The sequence below is a fragment of the Haliaeetus leucocephalus genome, unplaced genomic scaffold (assembly GCF_000737465.1).
Source record: "Haliaeetus leucocephalus isolate CR32 unplaced genomic scaffold, Haliaeetus_leucocephalus-4.0 Scaffold1, whole genome shotgun sequence".
Lineage (NCBI taxonomy): Eukaryota > Metazoa > Chordata > Aves > Accipitriformes > Accipitridae > Haliaeetus > Haliaeetus leucocephalus.
In genome coordinates this window covers 5,931,353-5,949,301 of record NW_010972437.1, presented here as the reverse complement: position 1 = coordinate 5,949,301, position 17,949 = coordinate 5,931,353, and the positions used below count along the sequence as shown (strand labels likewise).

General features: G+C 37.9%; 1 protein-coding gene across 7 annotated transcripts; it reads left to right on the top strand.

Annotated features, from left to right (window-relative positions):
• Nucleotides 1–39: 39 nt before the first annotated feature.
• ZDBF2 (zinc finger, DBF-type containing 2) lies at nt 40–17,711 on the top strand. Of its 7 annotated transcripts, none has more exons than XM_010565151.1 (7): nt 40–263; nt 3,490–3,601; nt 4,173–4,224; nt 4,767–4,818; nt 5,433–5,538; nt 6,343–6,470; nt 12,281–17,711. In XM_010565151.1, the coding sequence occupies exons 2-7, from the start codon at nt 3,578–3,580 to the stop codon at nt 14,991–14,993; spliced, it is 3,075 nt and encodes a 1,024-aa protein (XP_010563453.1). In that variant the 5' UTR covers nt 40–263; nt 3,490–3,577; the 3' UTR covers nt 14,994–17,711. The 7 variants fall into 7 exon arrangements, with proteins under 7 accessions (XP_010563453.1, XP_010563461.1, XP_010563469.1 ...); XM_010565159.1 differs by lacking the exon at nt 40–263 and adding an exon at nt 611–700; XM_010565167.1 differs by lacking the exon at nt 40–263 and adding an exon at nt 1,300–1,899.
• Nucleotides 17,712–17,949: the final 238 nt, after the last annotated feature.

The following is a 17,949-nucleotide window of genomic DNA, read 5'->3' as shown; positions in this document are numbered from 1 at the left end:
CCCGCAGCGCGGGCGCGGCAGGCCGGGGACAGGGGCGCGCAGGGGCCCGAGCGGGCGGGGAGAGACGCTGAAGGGAAGCGGGTGCCCGAAGGCGGGCGGGCGGCGGCGGCGCAGCCCCTCAGGCTTGGGCGGGTAAACGGCAGGTCGCACCCACAGCGCGGCCCTCTGCTCCGCCCCCGCCGCGCCGACCCGGAGCAGGAAGCAGCGGCTGGCGTCCCTTGACCCCAGCATGGCACGGAAGAGCTCGCGGGGAAGTGATGGAGGTGAGACGGCCCCGGGGAGGGAGCCGGGCGGCGGGAGCCGGGGGAATGCTGCGCGGCCGGGCCGGGCCGGGCGGGGCGAAGGGGGCCGGCTGGGAGCGGAAGGGGCCGTTGGGGCGGGGTCCGCGCGCTGCTCGGTGAAGCTTTTGCGCGCGCCGCCAGCTTCCCTTCAGCCTCCTCCGCGGCGGGGAGCCTCTTCGGCGGGGGCGGGCGCCTGGGCTGTGCGCGGCGCCGCTCCCTCAAAACAGAGCGGGCCCTTCCCGCCTCTCGGCTAGCGGCGGGCCCCGGGAGCTGTCCGCGGCTCCGCCCCGGGCGGCGGCCGGGCGGCGAGACGTGACGAGGGGGGAACCGCGGACTCGCCTCTCGGCGCGGCGGCGCGGGGACGGCAGCTGGAGCCAGCGCTGGTGGAGTGTGGTGGTGGGGCAAAAGCAGTTCCTGAAGTAAGTTACCGCCCCCCTGTTGGTGCTAATGCTGTTGGAAGACGTAACTTTGTTGAAGGGAGGGTTTTCCCCCTTGTTTTTCTCTGTCTGCCCAGCGCAGACCTTCTCACGTGAAGGGGCAGTAGAGGTTTTCCTGCGGCGTTTGTGGAGGAGCAGTTCGGACTGGCCTTTTGGCCCCTTTTGATTTATATTTTACCTGTTGCAGTGCAAGACTGACACTGTCCGGAGAGTTTCTCTGATGCCTTTGACGCTTTTATATACTATCGAGAATGCACCACTGGTTTTTTTGTGTGCGTGTGTACATTTTGTGCCTTTTGGTTGCCTCTTTATGGATTTCTCTTGTTAAATGGGATTGTCTGAGGCTTTTCATCCTTTAGCTGCTGTACACAGAGTAATTCGGTAAAACCGAAAAGAAGCATTGGCGTTAGAGACAGCTAAAGTAGCCGGTTAGAAATTTACCACAAACATTTCTGTACGTAGCCAGTTGTTTTTATGTTTGTTACAATTTACATGATGTTTCAGTGGTAAGATGTTTATGCTAAAGCTTGTACAGATGTAATTTACTTTTTTAATCCAACAGTTTAAGAAGTTTACAGTTGGAAGTATCTTAACTGGACTAGAATGTTCCAGGCTTTGCGTGGACATCTGAAAAATTCTTTGTGGATTTATAGCTGTAGTTCCTGTTTTGGTAAAGTGAGGATTGCATTTAGGCTGCCCAGATTTTGGCAACATAAGGCATCTACATAGCAGACTTCCTTTACTTTGCTAGCCTGTGGTTTGAGCTTGACTTCAGATGGTAAGCAAGCTCTATGTAGTTCGAGTTCAGATATTTTTCGTTGCCCTGTACACTAGGGTTCTTATAAAACACTGAGATAAAGAGAATAGGTTTTTCTCTCTTGTCAGCTTTGTAACTAAGTGTCAGAGGAAGATCTTTCAGAGATGTTTTCCTGTCAGTTACCAAGTGATAGCCGGGCTTTTGCAAGTTTTACCTAACACGTCCCTCCTCCAGTGAGAAAATCTGGTCCATTGAATCTCCTCGAGCTGTAGAAAGGGGACGAGGAGATCCAGGCTGGAGTAATTCAGTATAGATATTTTCACAATCCTGTCCTGTTTAAAGTTACTACACTCCTAGCTCGGTTTAAACGTGCCTGAGTCTGTGTCTCAACCTGGGGGTGTAATCTACAGAATTGTACTTGCAGGTGAGTGAACCCTCAGTAGCACACCACCATTTAAATTATTCCTTGAAATAAGGAAGTAACGAACCGTTGTAGTAGTTAACATGCAGCATACTGCAGTTGCCGCTGCCTGGCGTCTCTGAGGCGGGACTGAGTGTTTGTATATTGAGGTGCTTCAGTTCAGTTTTGCGGCAGTGGACGGGGATGAATGGGTGCGGTGCCCCCTGCTGACTGTCTGGCCGCCGTGTCAAAGGGGTGGCCGCCTCTGCGGTTGCCTCACATCTGTAGCTTTATCTTTAGAATATATATATATAAAATCTCAGGACCTAAAAAAAATCGGTAAGTTGACCTGGAGCACATGGAACAAGTTATTTTCCATAACGCATCATTCATGAAAGATAGTCTTGTGGGTTTTTCCTTAGCTTTCTTTTGGATCCCAGCTGTGTATAGGACACTGAACAGGGTGACTGAGATCAGTTAATCTATCAAGAAAGCTTTTCTCTGTTGCCTGATGAGAAGGTTTATAAAAGCAGCTGGGTTGGTTTTTGTTTTGTGGGTTTTTTAAATATTATTACATGAATTGACACACTATGGGAAGGAGGACGAGTCTGGTGTTTTGATTGGATGGTTTGTTGGGTTTTTTTTTTTTTAATTGAGATATTAAGATATTCCTTCTGACCATAACTGCTATTTTATAATGAGCAGTGGATAGTCAGAGGAAGAGCAAAGCAAGTTTAAAGAAAACAAACAACATCTTGCATCTGTCAAAGCTGATGGTATGTAGCCTCATATAGGAGCATATTTTCTACATATATGAGAACAGGAAAGGAGAAGGGAAGGAATGATTCTTGTAAAAACAGTTCATAAAGGATAAGAAATAAAAGTAGTTGATTTGAAACTGTAATTTTGTCATCTCACAATTACATAAATGGTAAGCCAAGAGCAGATCTAAGAATTGCCAAGTCCTGAGTTTTGAGACAGGATGTGATAGTTTCACTGTGATGCTGGTGACAGTGATTGTGCAAATTATTGTGGCCTTTCTGTTTTCCTTCTGTAATGCTAGTGATAATAGTATATTATACTATAATAGTGATAATAGTATATTCATTGAGTGTATAATGATTAATTTATAAAATTATTTGAACATCTAACCTACTGTGAAATTTCCAGTTAATGTATTAATACAATTTCTAACTAGTTTATGTAACAAGCAAAATGAAACATTGTCTTTCTGAGCAGGTTTGTGAAAGATGCTCAAAATAGATTCATTTCAATTTGGTTAACATTGAGGAATTTGTTTTCTGTTATTGTAGAAGTATACTTAATTTTGAGTGCTAGCATCCAAAATGGCAACAATATTTGATACATAGGGACTGTGAGGAAAAAAGAAGGAACAAAGTTATTCCAGAAGGTATGGTTAGCATTTATGTAGGAAAGACTGTCAAAACAACTTCCATAATAAAAAAGAAGGACGTACTGCGGACTTAGAGTTTTATCCATTTTATTGACTGACGTGTTTGCAAAGTGGTACAGAAAAATTTACGTGCCTTAGGGCATGGAAAACATGCATTATTAACTCTATTTTAAAAGGCTCTTTAACTTCATTGTTGCCAGATGGGATGAGAAAAGATAAGTGTCCTGCACTGCAAATGGCCTCCTGTTCGACATTTGGTTTTTGCTAGTCTGGAGTCAGCTTTGGTGGATGAAGAAGGTTGATGCCTCTAAGGTTTGTACTAGAAAGCTGATTTTATGCTTGCAATCCATAATGTAGAAGTACTGTGTGAAATGCGGAAGCCCTTTGTGTTTGGGCACTCCATGTTGCCGCAGTCATATTTTAATTAAAAATTGTAGGATTCGGTATTGGTTTGCAGGTCTTCGAGCAATAAGGATTACTTTTCCAGCCTGGATAATTAGTTTGTGTGGTTTTTATTGGCGTACATCTTTCATCTTTATTGTAAAGGCAACTTAGGAAATTTGACAATGTTATTGGTTAATAACCTAACAGAGTCTAAGCTGTATTCATAAGTATAGTATTTGACTTCTTTAATTAGATCAGGAATTAGCCCCTTCTGTCACAGCTAATGTGCATTTTCAAATATAATATTAGGGTAATGTAGTAAAGCAGAAATTTATTTTTACAATGCAGCTTCAGTTAAGTGAAGTTTTGATCTATAGCTGAAACAATATAGTGCTTCTGAACAGCTTGGAGCTTGGACTGAAGGATGAACTTGAGCATGGGCTTTACTGTGGGTTTTTCTTATTTTTTATTCTCAGTTAATTTATTTTTTTACTTGCAGATGTTTGACAGAATCAAACCATCTGATGAAGCTTCTGCTTCTTCAGCACAAGGTGAGAAATTTAAAGTAGATGTTTTTGTTGCAGTTATTATTTTTTTTAATGTAATAATTAACAGTAGAAGCATTAGTTCACCTTGTAGTGAACTACTACTACTTGCATACTTTGATTTCCTAAATTTCATTATGGAACTTAGATAGAAGAAGTGACTTCCGAATCATCCACAGAGTTTCCATGTAGGTGTAATTTTCTTGTCCTGTAATAAGCTGTTTAAGACATGCTACATTTCATCTCAGTGACCATGGATGTAGCAATATAAATGTAGATTGCCTAGTCTTGATCCCAGACAAATCAGTAGAAAAATTCCCACTCACCTCAACCATGAAAGAGTAAAGCTTATTTTATGAAGCTTTCAGAGGAATTTTGAGGACAAAAGGATCTCTCTCTACATGCTTTCTTGGAATTTACTAAACTTATTATCTTCCTTTAAAATAGTAGTTTTGACAAATGCAATGTAAGAGAAGTAACTAATTGCAGGCAGAACTCTATTCCATCTCTTTGATAGTCTGGTTTTTGGTTTGGTTTCCCTCCCACAGGAATTGAAAGACATGGTGCTGAAGGCTCTCTACAACAGGATAGCAATAGCAGGTAAGTTAGGTGATGACTTAACTGGCATCTAGCTTACTGCTTACACAAAGTAAAACAGGAAGAATCTGTTTTTCAATGTTACCTATTATCTTGTGTAATGGATGATAATGATGCAATATAGATCAAGTGTATGATGGAGGTCCTTTTTATCTTGTACCCACATACTATTAAAAACTGTGGGGAAGGTGCATTGTAATGCCCAAAACTACTGTGTGGGTGTCAAGATTTCTTTGTCTGTGGTCGTTTTTGGTTTTTTTTAATTTTTTTTTTTAATTTTATTTCAAAATACTAAAAAACAGAAGACTGAAAAGATGACTGCCTTTTTCTGGAGACACAGGTCTCTTCAGATTTCAGCCAGCTGGTATTAGCGTTTGTGTTAGCTGTGCCTTTAACCTGTTATTCTTTGTTCTGCATTTAAGAAAAATGTTCTTTAGTGAAATTTGCTTGGGAATACATTAAAATATGTGGTCCTACTTGCCATTACAATTCTGAAATAGAAACGTTTATCTTGCAAGTTTGTTCCAGCTGTATAATAAGATAGATATTTAGAATTTCCATGTTAAGAACATGAATTAAACAGCCCAGCATGTCTTGGTAATATTACCTTCTTTCAGTTTACGCACAAGAGGGCAAGAACATCCTCAGCCTGGAGTATCTACTGTGCAAAATAGACAAGGATACTGCAACTGTTGCCATGTACACTACAGTAATCTGGAACGGGTGAGAAGACTTCTGCATAATTCAGTAACAGATAGCAAGGAGTACCAAAAGGCTTTATCAGCTTATAAAATATCAGTCTCTACACTGAACACCCAATACTGAATGAAAAATAAATCAATTTGTGAATTGCACAGCGTATGCACCTGAGAAGAAGATACCCTTCTTATCTCTTACCCGTAAAAAGATGCTGGTGGAGTGACATGGCTACTGCTGTCTGCTTTTCTGAAGTGGCACACTGCTGTGCATTGCATCCATTAGGTTTATATCTGTGGGTGTATATATTGTAAAGTATTAGGGTTAATATGTTAGATATCAAGACTGAAGACATTTGATCAACTATTTTCTTTTCTGTTCTTTAACTCAGTCAGTCTCCTGTCTTTTTAAGACTTTTTTAATTAGAAAGATATTTTAACCTTCTATGCTTATGAAAATTCTCCTTAATTTGAGCGAATTATAGGGTGTTTACTCATATGAAGTTCAAGAATATTTTAATAGTAATTTATAATACATTTAGAGTGCTTGTACTAGTTACAAGAGAGTTGTGCACAGCTGTCAGAGCTGCTAATTTAGGTTCTAACTCAGAAAGGCATTTCAATACATTTTAGTATTATTTGAGACTCCCTAAGCATGCTTAAAAAGCTTATTGAATCAAGGCCTTGAAAGCAGAAAAGGCTGAAGATTTTTCTTTTTATTTAAATATTTTCATAGCAACAGCCTAATGTTTAACCTGGGAAGTAATTTTTAGGAACAGACCAGTGCATTAACAGTAGTATTAAACTAGTCATCTGTTTTATCTTTCACCAGCATGTTTTCAGCTCCCAGCACAGACATTTTACCACTTACTGTAGGAATCGTATGGGTACCAGTAGCTTGATGGAGCGTTTCCTGCAAGATGTTTTACAGCATCATCCCCACAGATACCATGACAACAGGTATAATACAGCTGGCTTTTGTTTTCAAATATGTATTGGTAGAATGCATGTATTAAGAGTTCTTATTTCTGTTCCACTGCTGAGCAGTAAATTTTGCCCATTTGAAGTGAAACTTTCACATTGAAGACAATGTAGAAAGGAGTGTATTTATATAAACATTGTCCAAGGATATTGCTTTTGTGTTGTCTCTGCACTTTTAAACTTTGTTTCATTACTTAAGGATTTGATACAACACTACTGATAGCAATTAAATGTGAAGACCTGAAAAAAGAAGGGATATATGTGTCAGTGGGTATAGTAGCAGACTGTACAGTCTGACATGCTTTTACAAATTCTTATAATTTGGGCTTTATAGATATTTTCTTATAATTTTGGGCTTTATATTTAGCAGTATATTTTATGGTATGTTTTGAAAGAGTCTGTAATTTTTGTTGTTGTTTGTGGATAATGTCAGGTGAATATTTATATGTTTATTTTTTCATTATCCTTGCAGTTCACACATTCAGTTAATACTTACGTGAATTACATTAACTGGCCAACTTATTAATGCTCAGATTTTGAAAAATGTTTTCTTTATTTATCATGTGCATGTTTAAGAGTGATAAGAGGGATAAGATAAGTTTTTCTCTGTAGATGAAGGGAAATCAATTAAATCTCATTCCTTGTTTGTTATGTTCTGCAAGGCAGACAAAAATCCCAGTCTGAACTCAGTACAGTGTATCCTGATATACAACTGCTATAGATCTGACAAACAAGTGGAAGGGTATTTTGTCTGAAGGCAGTCATAGTGATGTTATCAGGGATGTGACAGAACAAGCTAATAGGCATGTCTATGACAAATTAGCCCAGGACATATACGCATCACTACAAATAAATAAATAAATTAATCGTTCCATCTTAAATGTAAGAATTTAATCCTTCTAGATAAGAACATCCACCATTTTTTTGCCATGGAGAAAATACAGGATTCACTTTAAGGCAACACTCAAACGAAAAGAAGCCCTCTCTTGAGGTGTCGCTAATACAAGGTTATTCCTTTGGTCAACGAAACCTGCTAACTAGGAAAAACAAGCTACTCATGTTCCTCTAAGTTGTTGGAAGAAGGAATGGAATGAGAAAAAGAATGTAGAAAATCTAGATGAAGTTGGAGGGAGAAGGGGGAGGAGTAATCCCAAATCTAAACAGAGTTTGAAGGAAGAAAAGCAAAGATGGAAAAGAAAGTGTGAATAGATTTATGTTGCGATACTGCTCTGAAAAATGACAGGAAAAAAAAGTCATGTTCTTAACTGACATCTGAGGTAAGAACTGGATTCTCTTCTTTCTTATGTAAAACACTTGGATTGATACACAGTTTCACTCAGTTCTTAAATGCCTGTTTTTACTATTTAGCTGACTTCACACGGGGGATCTTAAAAGTGTTATTTAAAAGGATGATATAAATATTTGTGAGACTTGATTTGTTTTGCAGAACCAGTATACCTAGTAGTGATGTGGAAAAAGGAAAAAATTCATCAGAGCTTTGCCTTATACTGAATTTCAAAGGATATTGGTGTTCTGCCCCTCCCCCCAGTAAAAAAAAAAAAACCACAAACCAAAAAATCATTCCTTCCTCGAAACTCTTAGTGTAGAAGTTTTTTATGTAAAGAAATAATTGAGTGTTTAAGAGAGTAAATCTTCATTCTGCTTTTGAGGTTAATTTGTAGCAAAACTGTCAGAAGTCCCTAACTGTACAGAACTGTAGTTCTATTCCCTTCACCCCAGAGACATATGCTTATAATTAATTTTATAAAATTGTATATAGGTTAAGTGAACTAGAAGCCTAGGAATTTGCTATAGTTTATCCATACCAAAATCCATTTAGTCCTATATTCAGTTTTCCAGCAGTATCCAGATGCCAGGTTTTTCACACAGAGGTGGAAGAACTCTGAAGTGAGAAAGTTAAAAGATTACTTCTACTGCCTTTGGCCTTCTCTTTAGGTCTAATTCTGATCTGTAAGATTTTGAAGTTTGAACAAAGGTGCTTTATCTCAGAGCTTAGGTGGACCAAGGATGCATGCAGCAGTAAGGCACAGCAGTTCAGCTGACAGGCATTGTTTGATCATCTGATGTATTTGATTACATGCATTCATATGATAATAGAAATTATCCTCTTTTTTTATGTTTCATTATATGAGGTTTCTCCTTTTGCTAAGTCAATCCTATAACCCTTATCTGTACTCTGATGAATTCTATCCCTTTTCTTGGATAACCAGAATTCCACTGTATTCCAAAAGATGATATGCTTTTGAGGAAAATGTTATATTTTTGGAGTACACAAGGAATATTGCAGGTTGTTTCATAAAATTTTATATACTTTCTTTTAAAATAATGCATGTTGAGCAGGGAGGAGTATTTGCTGGGTTTTTTTTCCTCCCCCAATTATTAGTTAGCTTTTTAGTAGATTCCCATGGACCTTAATGAAAGCCTTTTGCATATCAAAGTAGTAAATCTTTTCTTTATCTGCTCCTTTATCACTGCCTAGCACATGGTCCAGAAATTAGTGAGATGCAACTTTTCCTTTTGAGAAACCTTGATGGTGACTAGATCTTATAGTCTTCCAGCTATTTTATTCTATTTTAATTGTTGTTACTTGAGCTAACTTGCCAGCTACAGCTCTAAGAGCTTTTAGTTGCTATGAAACTTTTGCGTTGCCACCTATAACTTCATTGTTTTTAAATGTTAGCAATGTATTTACCACTTTACAGTCTTCTGTAACTGTAATTATTTATAATAGAAAAGTTTTGTTGTAGCATTTTTTTCTTCAAACATTCAGCCTGTGATTGTATTCCGTATACATTGCCAGGAATAAAACTAAGCTCTGTGGCAGGTATCAGTTAAACTTCCTTTACAGTAAGGAGGTAAAATATAATTTGGCATCTCAATTATGTCATTTCTTGTTTTATTGTTTCCTTTGACCAAGACCGCCGTGTCTTCTGCAAGATTCCTGCTTCTGGTATGCATGAGCCATGACAGCTACTACTTTAGTTTCCTAACTTTCACTTAAATTGCATGTTATTACAATATGTAAGGGTATATGCATCCACACATACTTCACTCCTACACACACACACAGTCTCCCCACACACTGTTTTTACAGATACGGGAACATGTGCATGTCTTGTACATGCTTTTGAACACTGTGTAAAATTATAATAAGTTAGATAGGCACGGTGGCCTTTATATTCTAGCCTCTGGAAAGTAAACAAAGGTAAAATTTTGCAACATGAATTTTTCAGTATTTAGCATTTGGACTCATGAAAAACCTGGACTTGACTTTACCTGTGGAACCACAGGTAGTGAGTCTGTAATAACAAACATCTTTTTCTGGGTGTGTGTTAATACAACTTGCACCATTAGTTCAGATCAAGTATTGGCAGTCAATATTTGATGTGTACATCACTTTAGTGAATGAAGGATAATATGGTAATAGCCAAAGTAAAATGTAAGTTGCTTCATTATGAAGAGCATGCAGTGCTTTATCACTTTTTATGTAGCCAATGTGATTTCTGTTACTTGTTGCAGTGATTGGAGGAGACATTGATCTACAGGATGTTCATAAGACTGCCCTTGTGTTTACCTGGAAGGCTTTTTTTTGTTTGATGGACAGTGCTTCAGTCCTTGCACTGTGAAATACCTTGTAGGTCTTGGTCTTCTGATAACTTTCATTTCCATGCTATTTTGCATAAAAAATTTGGTTTATTTATGACTGTTAGTGACTCTCGTTCTTCTCACATGACCTCAGTAAATAGGGTTTTCAGCACTCATGATACTTAATATTCTGTGAGGCAGTCTGGGAGCTGTTAGTAATTATTTTTGAGAGGCCACAGATAATGTGTGATGTTTTAGAAGGACTGAGAAAAAACAAATGTAGCGATTGTCAGTTATCAGTAGGGGCAGGGAGAGGATCTGCTTATAGACTTCTTTGCTTGAATTACAGTGTTTCCCTGAGAACTGAATAACCAAACTGTTCATAAGAATCTAGAAGACAATGAAGTGATGAGGAATGGTTACTGCTGATTTAGTTAAGAAAAATCACATCAGGCCATCCTAATTTCCTTCTTTGACAGGGTAACAGACCTTGTCAATACAGGAGAATCATCTGTCTTGGTACCATCTGTCATGTTGCATCTATCATACCACCTCTCAAAAGCCCAGCTTTTGGCATGTTCTTGTATAAGGTCTATAAGCAAGCTAAGGAAAATGCGGGGATTAAATGGTGATGAAATGAATATGTGGCTGGCTGGGTAACTGTTTTCTTAATTGCTAGTGGCTCAGAGAGAGAGAGAGGGAAAACAAAATCTAATGGTGGATCATGAGCCCTATTACTGAGCCCTCTCCTGAGGTTTAAAGTAGATGCTTTCAAGTATGAGTTATTGGGGGGGTGGGGAGTATTGTTTGTTTGGTTTGGGGGTGATCCTTATGAGGTAAGCTTTTCTGGACTAAGTCTTGTTAACTCTGTAGAGCTCAAATGTCAGTTTTAATTTTTTTTTTTTTTTTTTTTAAAACATTGGCCAAACCTATCATTTTTTTCAAGTACAAAACAGTTCTTCCAAGCTGAGAATTCTTCTTTTATCTGTCATGTCTCAGTAAAAGGCTGAGACATAGCTATATTCAGATAAGTTCTCTTGTAATTGTTTTTTCAGTGTGAAGTAGCTAGTTAGAAATACTTACTACATGTTTGCTTGATATCAGCTGGCTTTATTAATAACTAATGTCTGAGTACTTCAAGGACTTCTGCACATGTTGATTGATTTTTAACTTTCAATAAATGTGGAAGCTGAATGTTTATAACCAAGGAAATTACAATAACATTTATTCATATACTTCTGTTAGCAGGTGAATGCACCATAAGAGGTGCATGACTGTCTGCCGTGTTGTATTAAAGGAAGCATCCATTTGGGTCTCGCAAGGTCTGGTTATAACTTTCAAATGAAACATAATATTCTCTCTTCAGTTATATTTACTTTTTTAAAAATTATTTTCATTGGATTTGCTCAGCTGTTACACATTGAAGCCTTGTTGATTCCTGTGTTGTGTAAGAGAAATTAGTCCATATCTGCCTGTTCTGTTAATTCTGCAAGACATAAACACTTGTATTTCAGGCAGTCCTAAAGACAGAACTGCCAGTTACAGAATATATAAAAATCTGCTGCTGTCACAGTGAGGCTGAACAATCATAACTTGGCTTCTTATAGAAGTGAGCCAGAAGCTGTGGTATGTCTGTGAGAAACAGTAAGTACGGAATTCCTTGGCAACATGTGCAGAGTTCCTATCAGACAGCCATGTTTTGTAGGGAAAGGGGCATTTATACTCAATAGTATTTTTACACTGTGCCATATTTTAATGTTCCATTTCTCTACAAAAGCTCAGTATTAATTAGTGATAGTTTTACCAGTGAAATAACCTCTTTATAAGCTCACAGCTTCAAACAAAGGAAATACCTTTACTTTTTCTTGCTTTGCTCTATTTATAAAAGGATTGTAATGTGTGTTTGGCCATTCTTAATGGGTGGTTGCATGAAGAGGGTAACTGACTAATGCCCAGATTGTTATCTTTAGCTTTGTGGAACGTTCCCCCATCCCCCTCTGCTCTTTTTAAAAATGGAGTATCTCTGCTAAAGTAGCAGAACTAGTAACTTGAGTTTGTCCATTAGGTGTGATGCACTCTAGGTAATTACTCTTTTTTTTTTTTTAAAGAGACACTATTGATGTAAATATGCTTGAGATTTTTCAAGTATCTATATAAGGTGTTTTTTTTTCCCTCCGCTTTAGACCAAGCTATGATGACATGCCACTCCCTGTCACTCCAGAGGCTGCTAGGATTGCTTGCCTGTCCCCAGAAGAGATGGAGAAAAAGAGGAACAGAGACAGACAGGAGATTTCCAGCCAAGACCAGGAGTCCGTTGGTGAAATACTCTCTTCTGCTCCGTGCCTGTCTGATGAGGGCACAAAGAAAACTTTGGTAACACAAGCATTTATTCAAAAACAAGAAAGAAGGCAGGAACATGTTGTAAGAATATCCCAGCAGTCTACAGGCATTTGTAGCAATGAGAAATGCAATACCCCGAAAGATGCACAGATTGCAAATCATAGCCATGAAAGCCAGTTTATAGCTGTGAGCCCTGTACCTCAGCGTTTTTCTGTCAGTGCTTTAATCCATAGTTCTTCTGTTAATCCTAAACCAGGAAAAAACGTTAGGAATTCGGCAGCATCAAATCTGATTCCGCATAGTGGATGTGATAAAACGGGAATGGAGGTATGCAATAGTGATGTGTTATTGAACCCATGCTTGAATCCTGCTCCAGCACTGGTTCACCCAAAATGCCCTTCAGTTTCTCATCAGAAACCTATGTGCAGCCACAGCAATTCTTTATGTATTACCTCAGGTCAATCTCTCTCAAAACGAGGTGGTTTACGAACTCAGGATGAAACTTTACTGTCTGATTTCCATCTCAGGGATACTGTGGGTATCAGCAGCTCCCTAGATCTTGGGACATCCCCACAACTAGCAAGATGCAAAAATGTGAAGACAAACAGAGGTGATGAAAGTTCAGTGGATGAAACTATTGAAGATGTTATTTTGAAATACTGCCATGGAACTACATCTGAAGAAACTCATTTCAAAGAAGAGAATAATCCCTGTTTAACTTTTTCATCACTTCTGGACCATACTAATTTAGAGGGTTCTGAAATGAGTTTTGACTGTGATGTACCTATTCAGGCAGGAACAGACTTACCCAAGGCAGCTATAAAAGGTATAGAAGTCCTAAAAGAGGTCCAAGTAAGTTTGCAAGATAAAGACTATGGAACACAGCTCTCTTCTGTTTTAAAAAGTGAGTCAGTAGAGAAAACAAAAGTAGTGAAACAGGATGTTGTAGCTCATACTGAAGAACCGGTTCTTCCAGCTCTGCCTCATGTGCCTCCTTCTTTTGTGGGAAAGACTTGGTCTCAAATAATGTATGAAGATGATATAAAAATTGAAAAACTTGTGCGTGATTTCAGGGAAGGTCGTTTTCGCTGCTACTTTGACAGTGAATCCACAGCCAACTGTACAGGAAAGAGAATGAAGAAAAAAAAGCAGAAGGATGAAAAAAAGAACAATATTGTTGAGGGTAATGGAACAGAAAGTGCATCAGCTAAAGCATTGCCAGAATTTAATGATGCCTTAAGTGGTGGCTCTGATTTTGGTAACAACCTATCTTTAGCCTCAGATACACTATGCAACCCACAAATTCTTAAAATGCCTAGGAAAAGGACATGGCGCCTGGCTTCAAGATGCCAGGTGGTTAAAGTCAGCCATGGCACCCAAACAAGTCTATTGAACTACCCTGTAGCAAAAAGAAAAATGTCTAGAAGGGAATCTGATCCAGCTGATCAGAAAGCGAGCATCGTGTGGCCGGAGAATGAAAAAACTCCAAACATGAAAACTAGACTATGTGCCCTTAAACTTCCTGAGTCCTATAGGAAGATTATGAGTCCTGTACAGCCCAAGACAGTGGTGTATGTACTTTCGTGCCCAGAGATAAAACAGTGTAAAGGTAAACCTATAGATATTCCCAAAATGAGGAAAAATTGTAACTCCACAGATAGCAAGGACTCTGTAAGGTATAAATACAAACAGTGTTCTTTTAAGTATTATGACCCACTAACAAATCGAATTTTGAAAATGCCTCCAAAGAGTACAGTTGGAGAAAAAGCCAAAAAGCCCTCCCATGTTCGACAGCTTTTCAGAAGTCTCAGCTTTGATGCAAACATGAGGAAACTAGCTGATGCACAGAGAGAAAGCACGCCATCAAAGTCAATGAATTGGTCAGACTTCTATAGTTCATCTTCAGCATCTTTCCTGCCAGATCCAGGTAAAGGGAATGATGCAGCCTCAAGCCAAAAGGCAGATGGATCTTCTGTTTCCACGGAAAGAACAGATTGTTGGGTATCTGGTCACTCTGAGAACTCAAAACACCTGATCATTTCACCTTTGAGCTCTCACCAGTCTGTGGTAGAAGGAGATGTTAGATTAACTCCATTTAACAGTAGAGTTACCAAAACTCCTCTGACCTCTATCAGGAGTGAGCGGTTAGAGAGGGAGAATCCAAAGGCAATATGGAAGAGAAAAGAAAGCACTAATAAAGAACCAGTTTTTTCCAGAAAGGCTGCAGGACCTATGTCTGTCAGATGTACTGTTGGGAGGAGAGGAAACAGCGTAACTGCAGGCAAACAGACTCCCAGAGCTAAAAAACAGCAAAAAGAAGGGATGAGAAGGAAACTTCGTCCTCGTGCCCAGAAGTCTTCTGCTTTCTCCATCCACAGGTGCCAGACAAGGAAAACTACAGTGGGAAAGCACCGTAAGAAAGAAAAGTCTGATGCTAAAAAATTAAAGGTGAGGAGGAAACCAAAAAGGACCTTTCTGAACTCAACAGTTGTCACAGGGATTCCTGAAAAGAGGCAGAAAGTCACATCAGAATCTTTTCCCAAGAAGCCAGAGTGAGCTTCTTCCAAAGTCAGGAACTGGGAAGTAAGTGGAGATCGGGGTCACCCTAGCACTGTGAACCGACCCTCTTGAAGAATTTCTGCTGTACCCTTACTTCGAAACTGTCTTGTTCTACCAGGTGAGAGCTAGCTACCAAAAGAACTTTTTTTTTTTAAATAGCCAGCACCTGGGAAAGATTGAGGAAGAGGAAAGGGAACAAAAGGAGGTCATAGATGAAGCAGCTGAAGTGCTAGAATTGCAGAGTGTAAAGCCAGTCTAATGTGAAACAAATACAACTGTAAACTCAGCTCTTGTTCCTGGAATATGGGGACATAATGTATTGCACTGTTCTACTGTATAAAGCTGCAGAAGTTGTGCATTTGAGTTAAAAAGCACTTAGAATCCTATTTACTAGACTTCACCTGTACATTAGAAAAATGAGCTTGAATAGTATCATATTGTTTTTATGGTTTTATCAGTGCGTAATAGTGCACTAGAAGGTAAATTAGAAATTGTAGTAATTAATTGTGCCTATTCTCATTTTTTCCACATAATTCTAAAGTGCAAAAAATGACTCAGTTGTTATGCTAGAAATTAAATGAAGATACATTAATCTGGGCTGTGTATGTAGTTCATGTTTGTGTATATGCACACCTCCTTCAACACGTAATATATACTTGCCTATGGAGTGGCATTAAAATTAATACAGTATGATACAATTCAGATCAATTCAGTGCTTTCTTGAAGTGAAATATAATTGTACATGTTTTTATATTGACTTTTTTTCCCTGAAACCACGTCCAAAGCAGTTATTTTGGACAAAAAGTCACTGTGGGCTCTCGTCAAGCAATAACGGACCATGCTGGTAAGGAAATATGTCTCTCTAGGGCACTGTTCAAATGGTGGTGGCTAAAGTGAAATCTCAAATTCCAAAAGAAATATAGGCTTAGGGTTTGGGGTGGGTTTTGCTTGTTTGTTTGTTTTTCTTTTTAAATAGCTTATTGATCAAGTTTCATAGGTGAATTTCACATTCCTTAGTGGAGGGATGAAAAACTTATAATACAAACAAATGGCAGTGAGTTGTTCTAGAATTTCAACCTTAAATTGGGAGTTTCTGTGCTCTTTGATTTTTAATTGGGTGTACTATCGGTTACATTTTTACATACTATAGTTGAAACTTTCTTTTTAAACTTTCAGTAAAATATTTAAATAAAACTTAAGTAGCATCCATCTAAATGTATTAGAGTTCAAATATCTGTTTCAACAGATATTTAAATATCTCTTTTAAAATATTTAGTTGAATTAAAATTATGTTCCATAGTGATTCATGTTTGGCCACTGATGCTCTAACTACTGTGATTTTATGGCAAAAAACCCTGTAGTGGTTTGGTTTAGTTTTTTCTTTTTTTTTTTTTTAATAGTTATGATGACAGCTTATTTAATGTGTTTAGGAGATATAAACCCCAGTCTTGCAGATGTTTCTATGCTTTAAAATCCAAGATTAATTGTTCATTTGTATTAAGTTAAGCATATAGTTAAACATCATCACAGTCAGGGCTCTGGTTTGTAAATCCGCAATTTGGTATATTATATAATCTGTCTTACTTCAAAGGTCTTTGTAAATTCTATAGTGGTACAATGCATCTTTCAGAACACAAGAAAAACATAGAAAAGACAGGCCCTGCTCTCTCTACCATTGAGCATAATATCTGTGTGTTTTGCCCTGAAAAAAACAAAATAATTCTTGATTCATTTTCTGAAATGTCAAGGGTCACTGGTTTGGGTTGAGATAAAGGTGGACTTTTAAATGTTTTATTTTAATATACAATATCTGAAGGAAATATAAAAGCTCTCATCATAAACCACTTGTTCAAAAAATATTTGGGGGATTTTCTTAATGTATGTGTGTATTTCCCAGGATAAAGAAAAGATGTACATGTACTTAAGCCAGCTGGAAACTAAGTTCCTTTACAAGTAAAAAATGGTCTGACAGATTTTTGATTTTTTTAATTTATATTTTTTTTTAAATAAAAGTTGATTTCTGTGGATGTATTTTCCTATGGTTGTCAGTAGACACAGAACCTTATGACCATATTGCAAGTCACTGGAAAATGAAGGGTTATAATATGAGTTCTTATAGTCCTCTTAACTAATTGTGCCTGTATAATTTAGTATTTTGTCTAATATAAAAATGATTTTTTAAAGCAAAGTTTTAAACGCATGGTTTTTATAGAAAGGGTAATTTTTAGATAAAGCAAAAGAAGATTTTTAAATAAAGTATGTTTTAAAGCAAAGCTTTAAATTAACTCTATAGAGAAGTCCCATTCTAACATATTTTTATGATACAAGAATGTTTTCCTATCTAACTTCTTCCATCTTATTTTTCACAGTATTGTACACATGAAGAGCATGAATTGTTTTGTGTGTGAATAAGGCTTAATGCACATTGTACTTTAAGATCACTAGTGCATATTTGTTTACAGCCAAAAATACTGTTCTCCATACTTGTTCATTGCAAGCTTGTGTTCCTCCAGCACACAACTTTTCCTGGAAACCTTGAGTAGTAAAAATATCTTGAGGACTATAGAATGACTAATATTTTTAGTCTGTAATGTCTTTTTTTTTTTTTTTTGTAAATAGTAGACCCCCTTGTCAGGGTTGGGTTTTTAAAAATAAAAATGTATTATATTTAAATAAAATTGTAAGTAACTATATATTTTCCTTAAAAACAAAACAAACAAACAAAAAAAACAACCAAAAAAGTATGAAATGTAACAATTTTTATAAAAAAAAAATAAGACTTGGGTTACAAGTCTGGAAACATTTCTGTGGTTGACTGTCAAAATAAGATTTGCTGTAAGCTTGGATGTTATTCTGTGCCTCACTTCTGACTGTTTAGAAACTTCTGTGCGTGCTCAATGACTAGTAGAAAAAAGGAGAGACTGTGATATGAGAAGTAAATGTAGAAACTGCT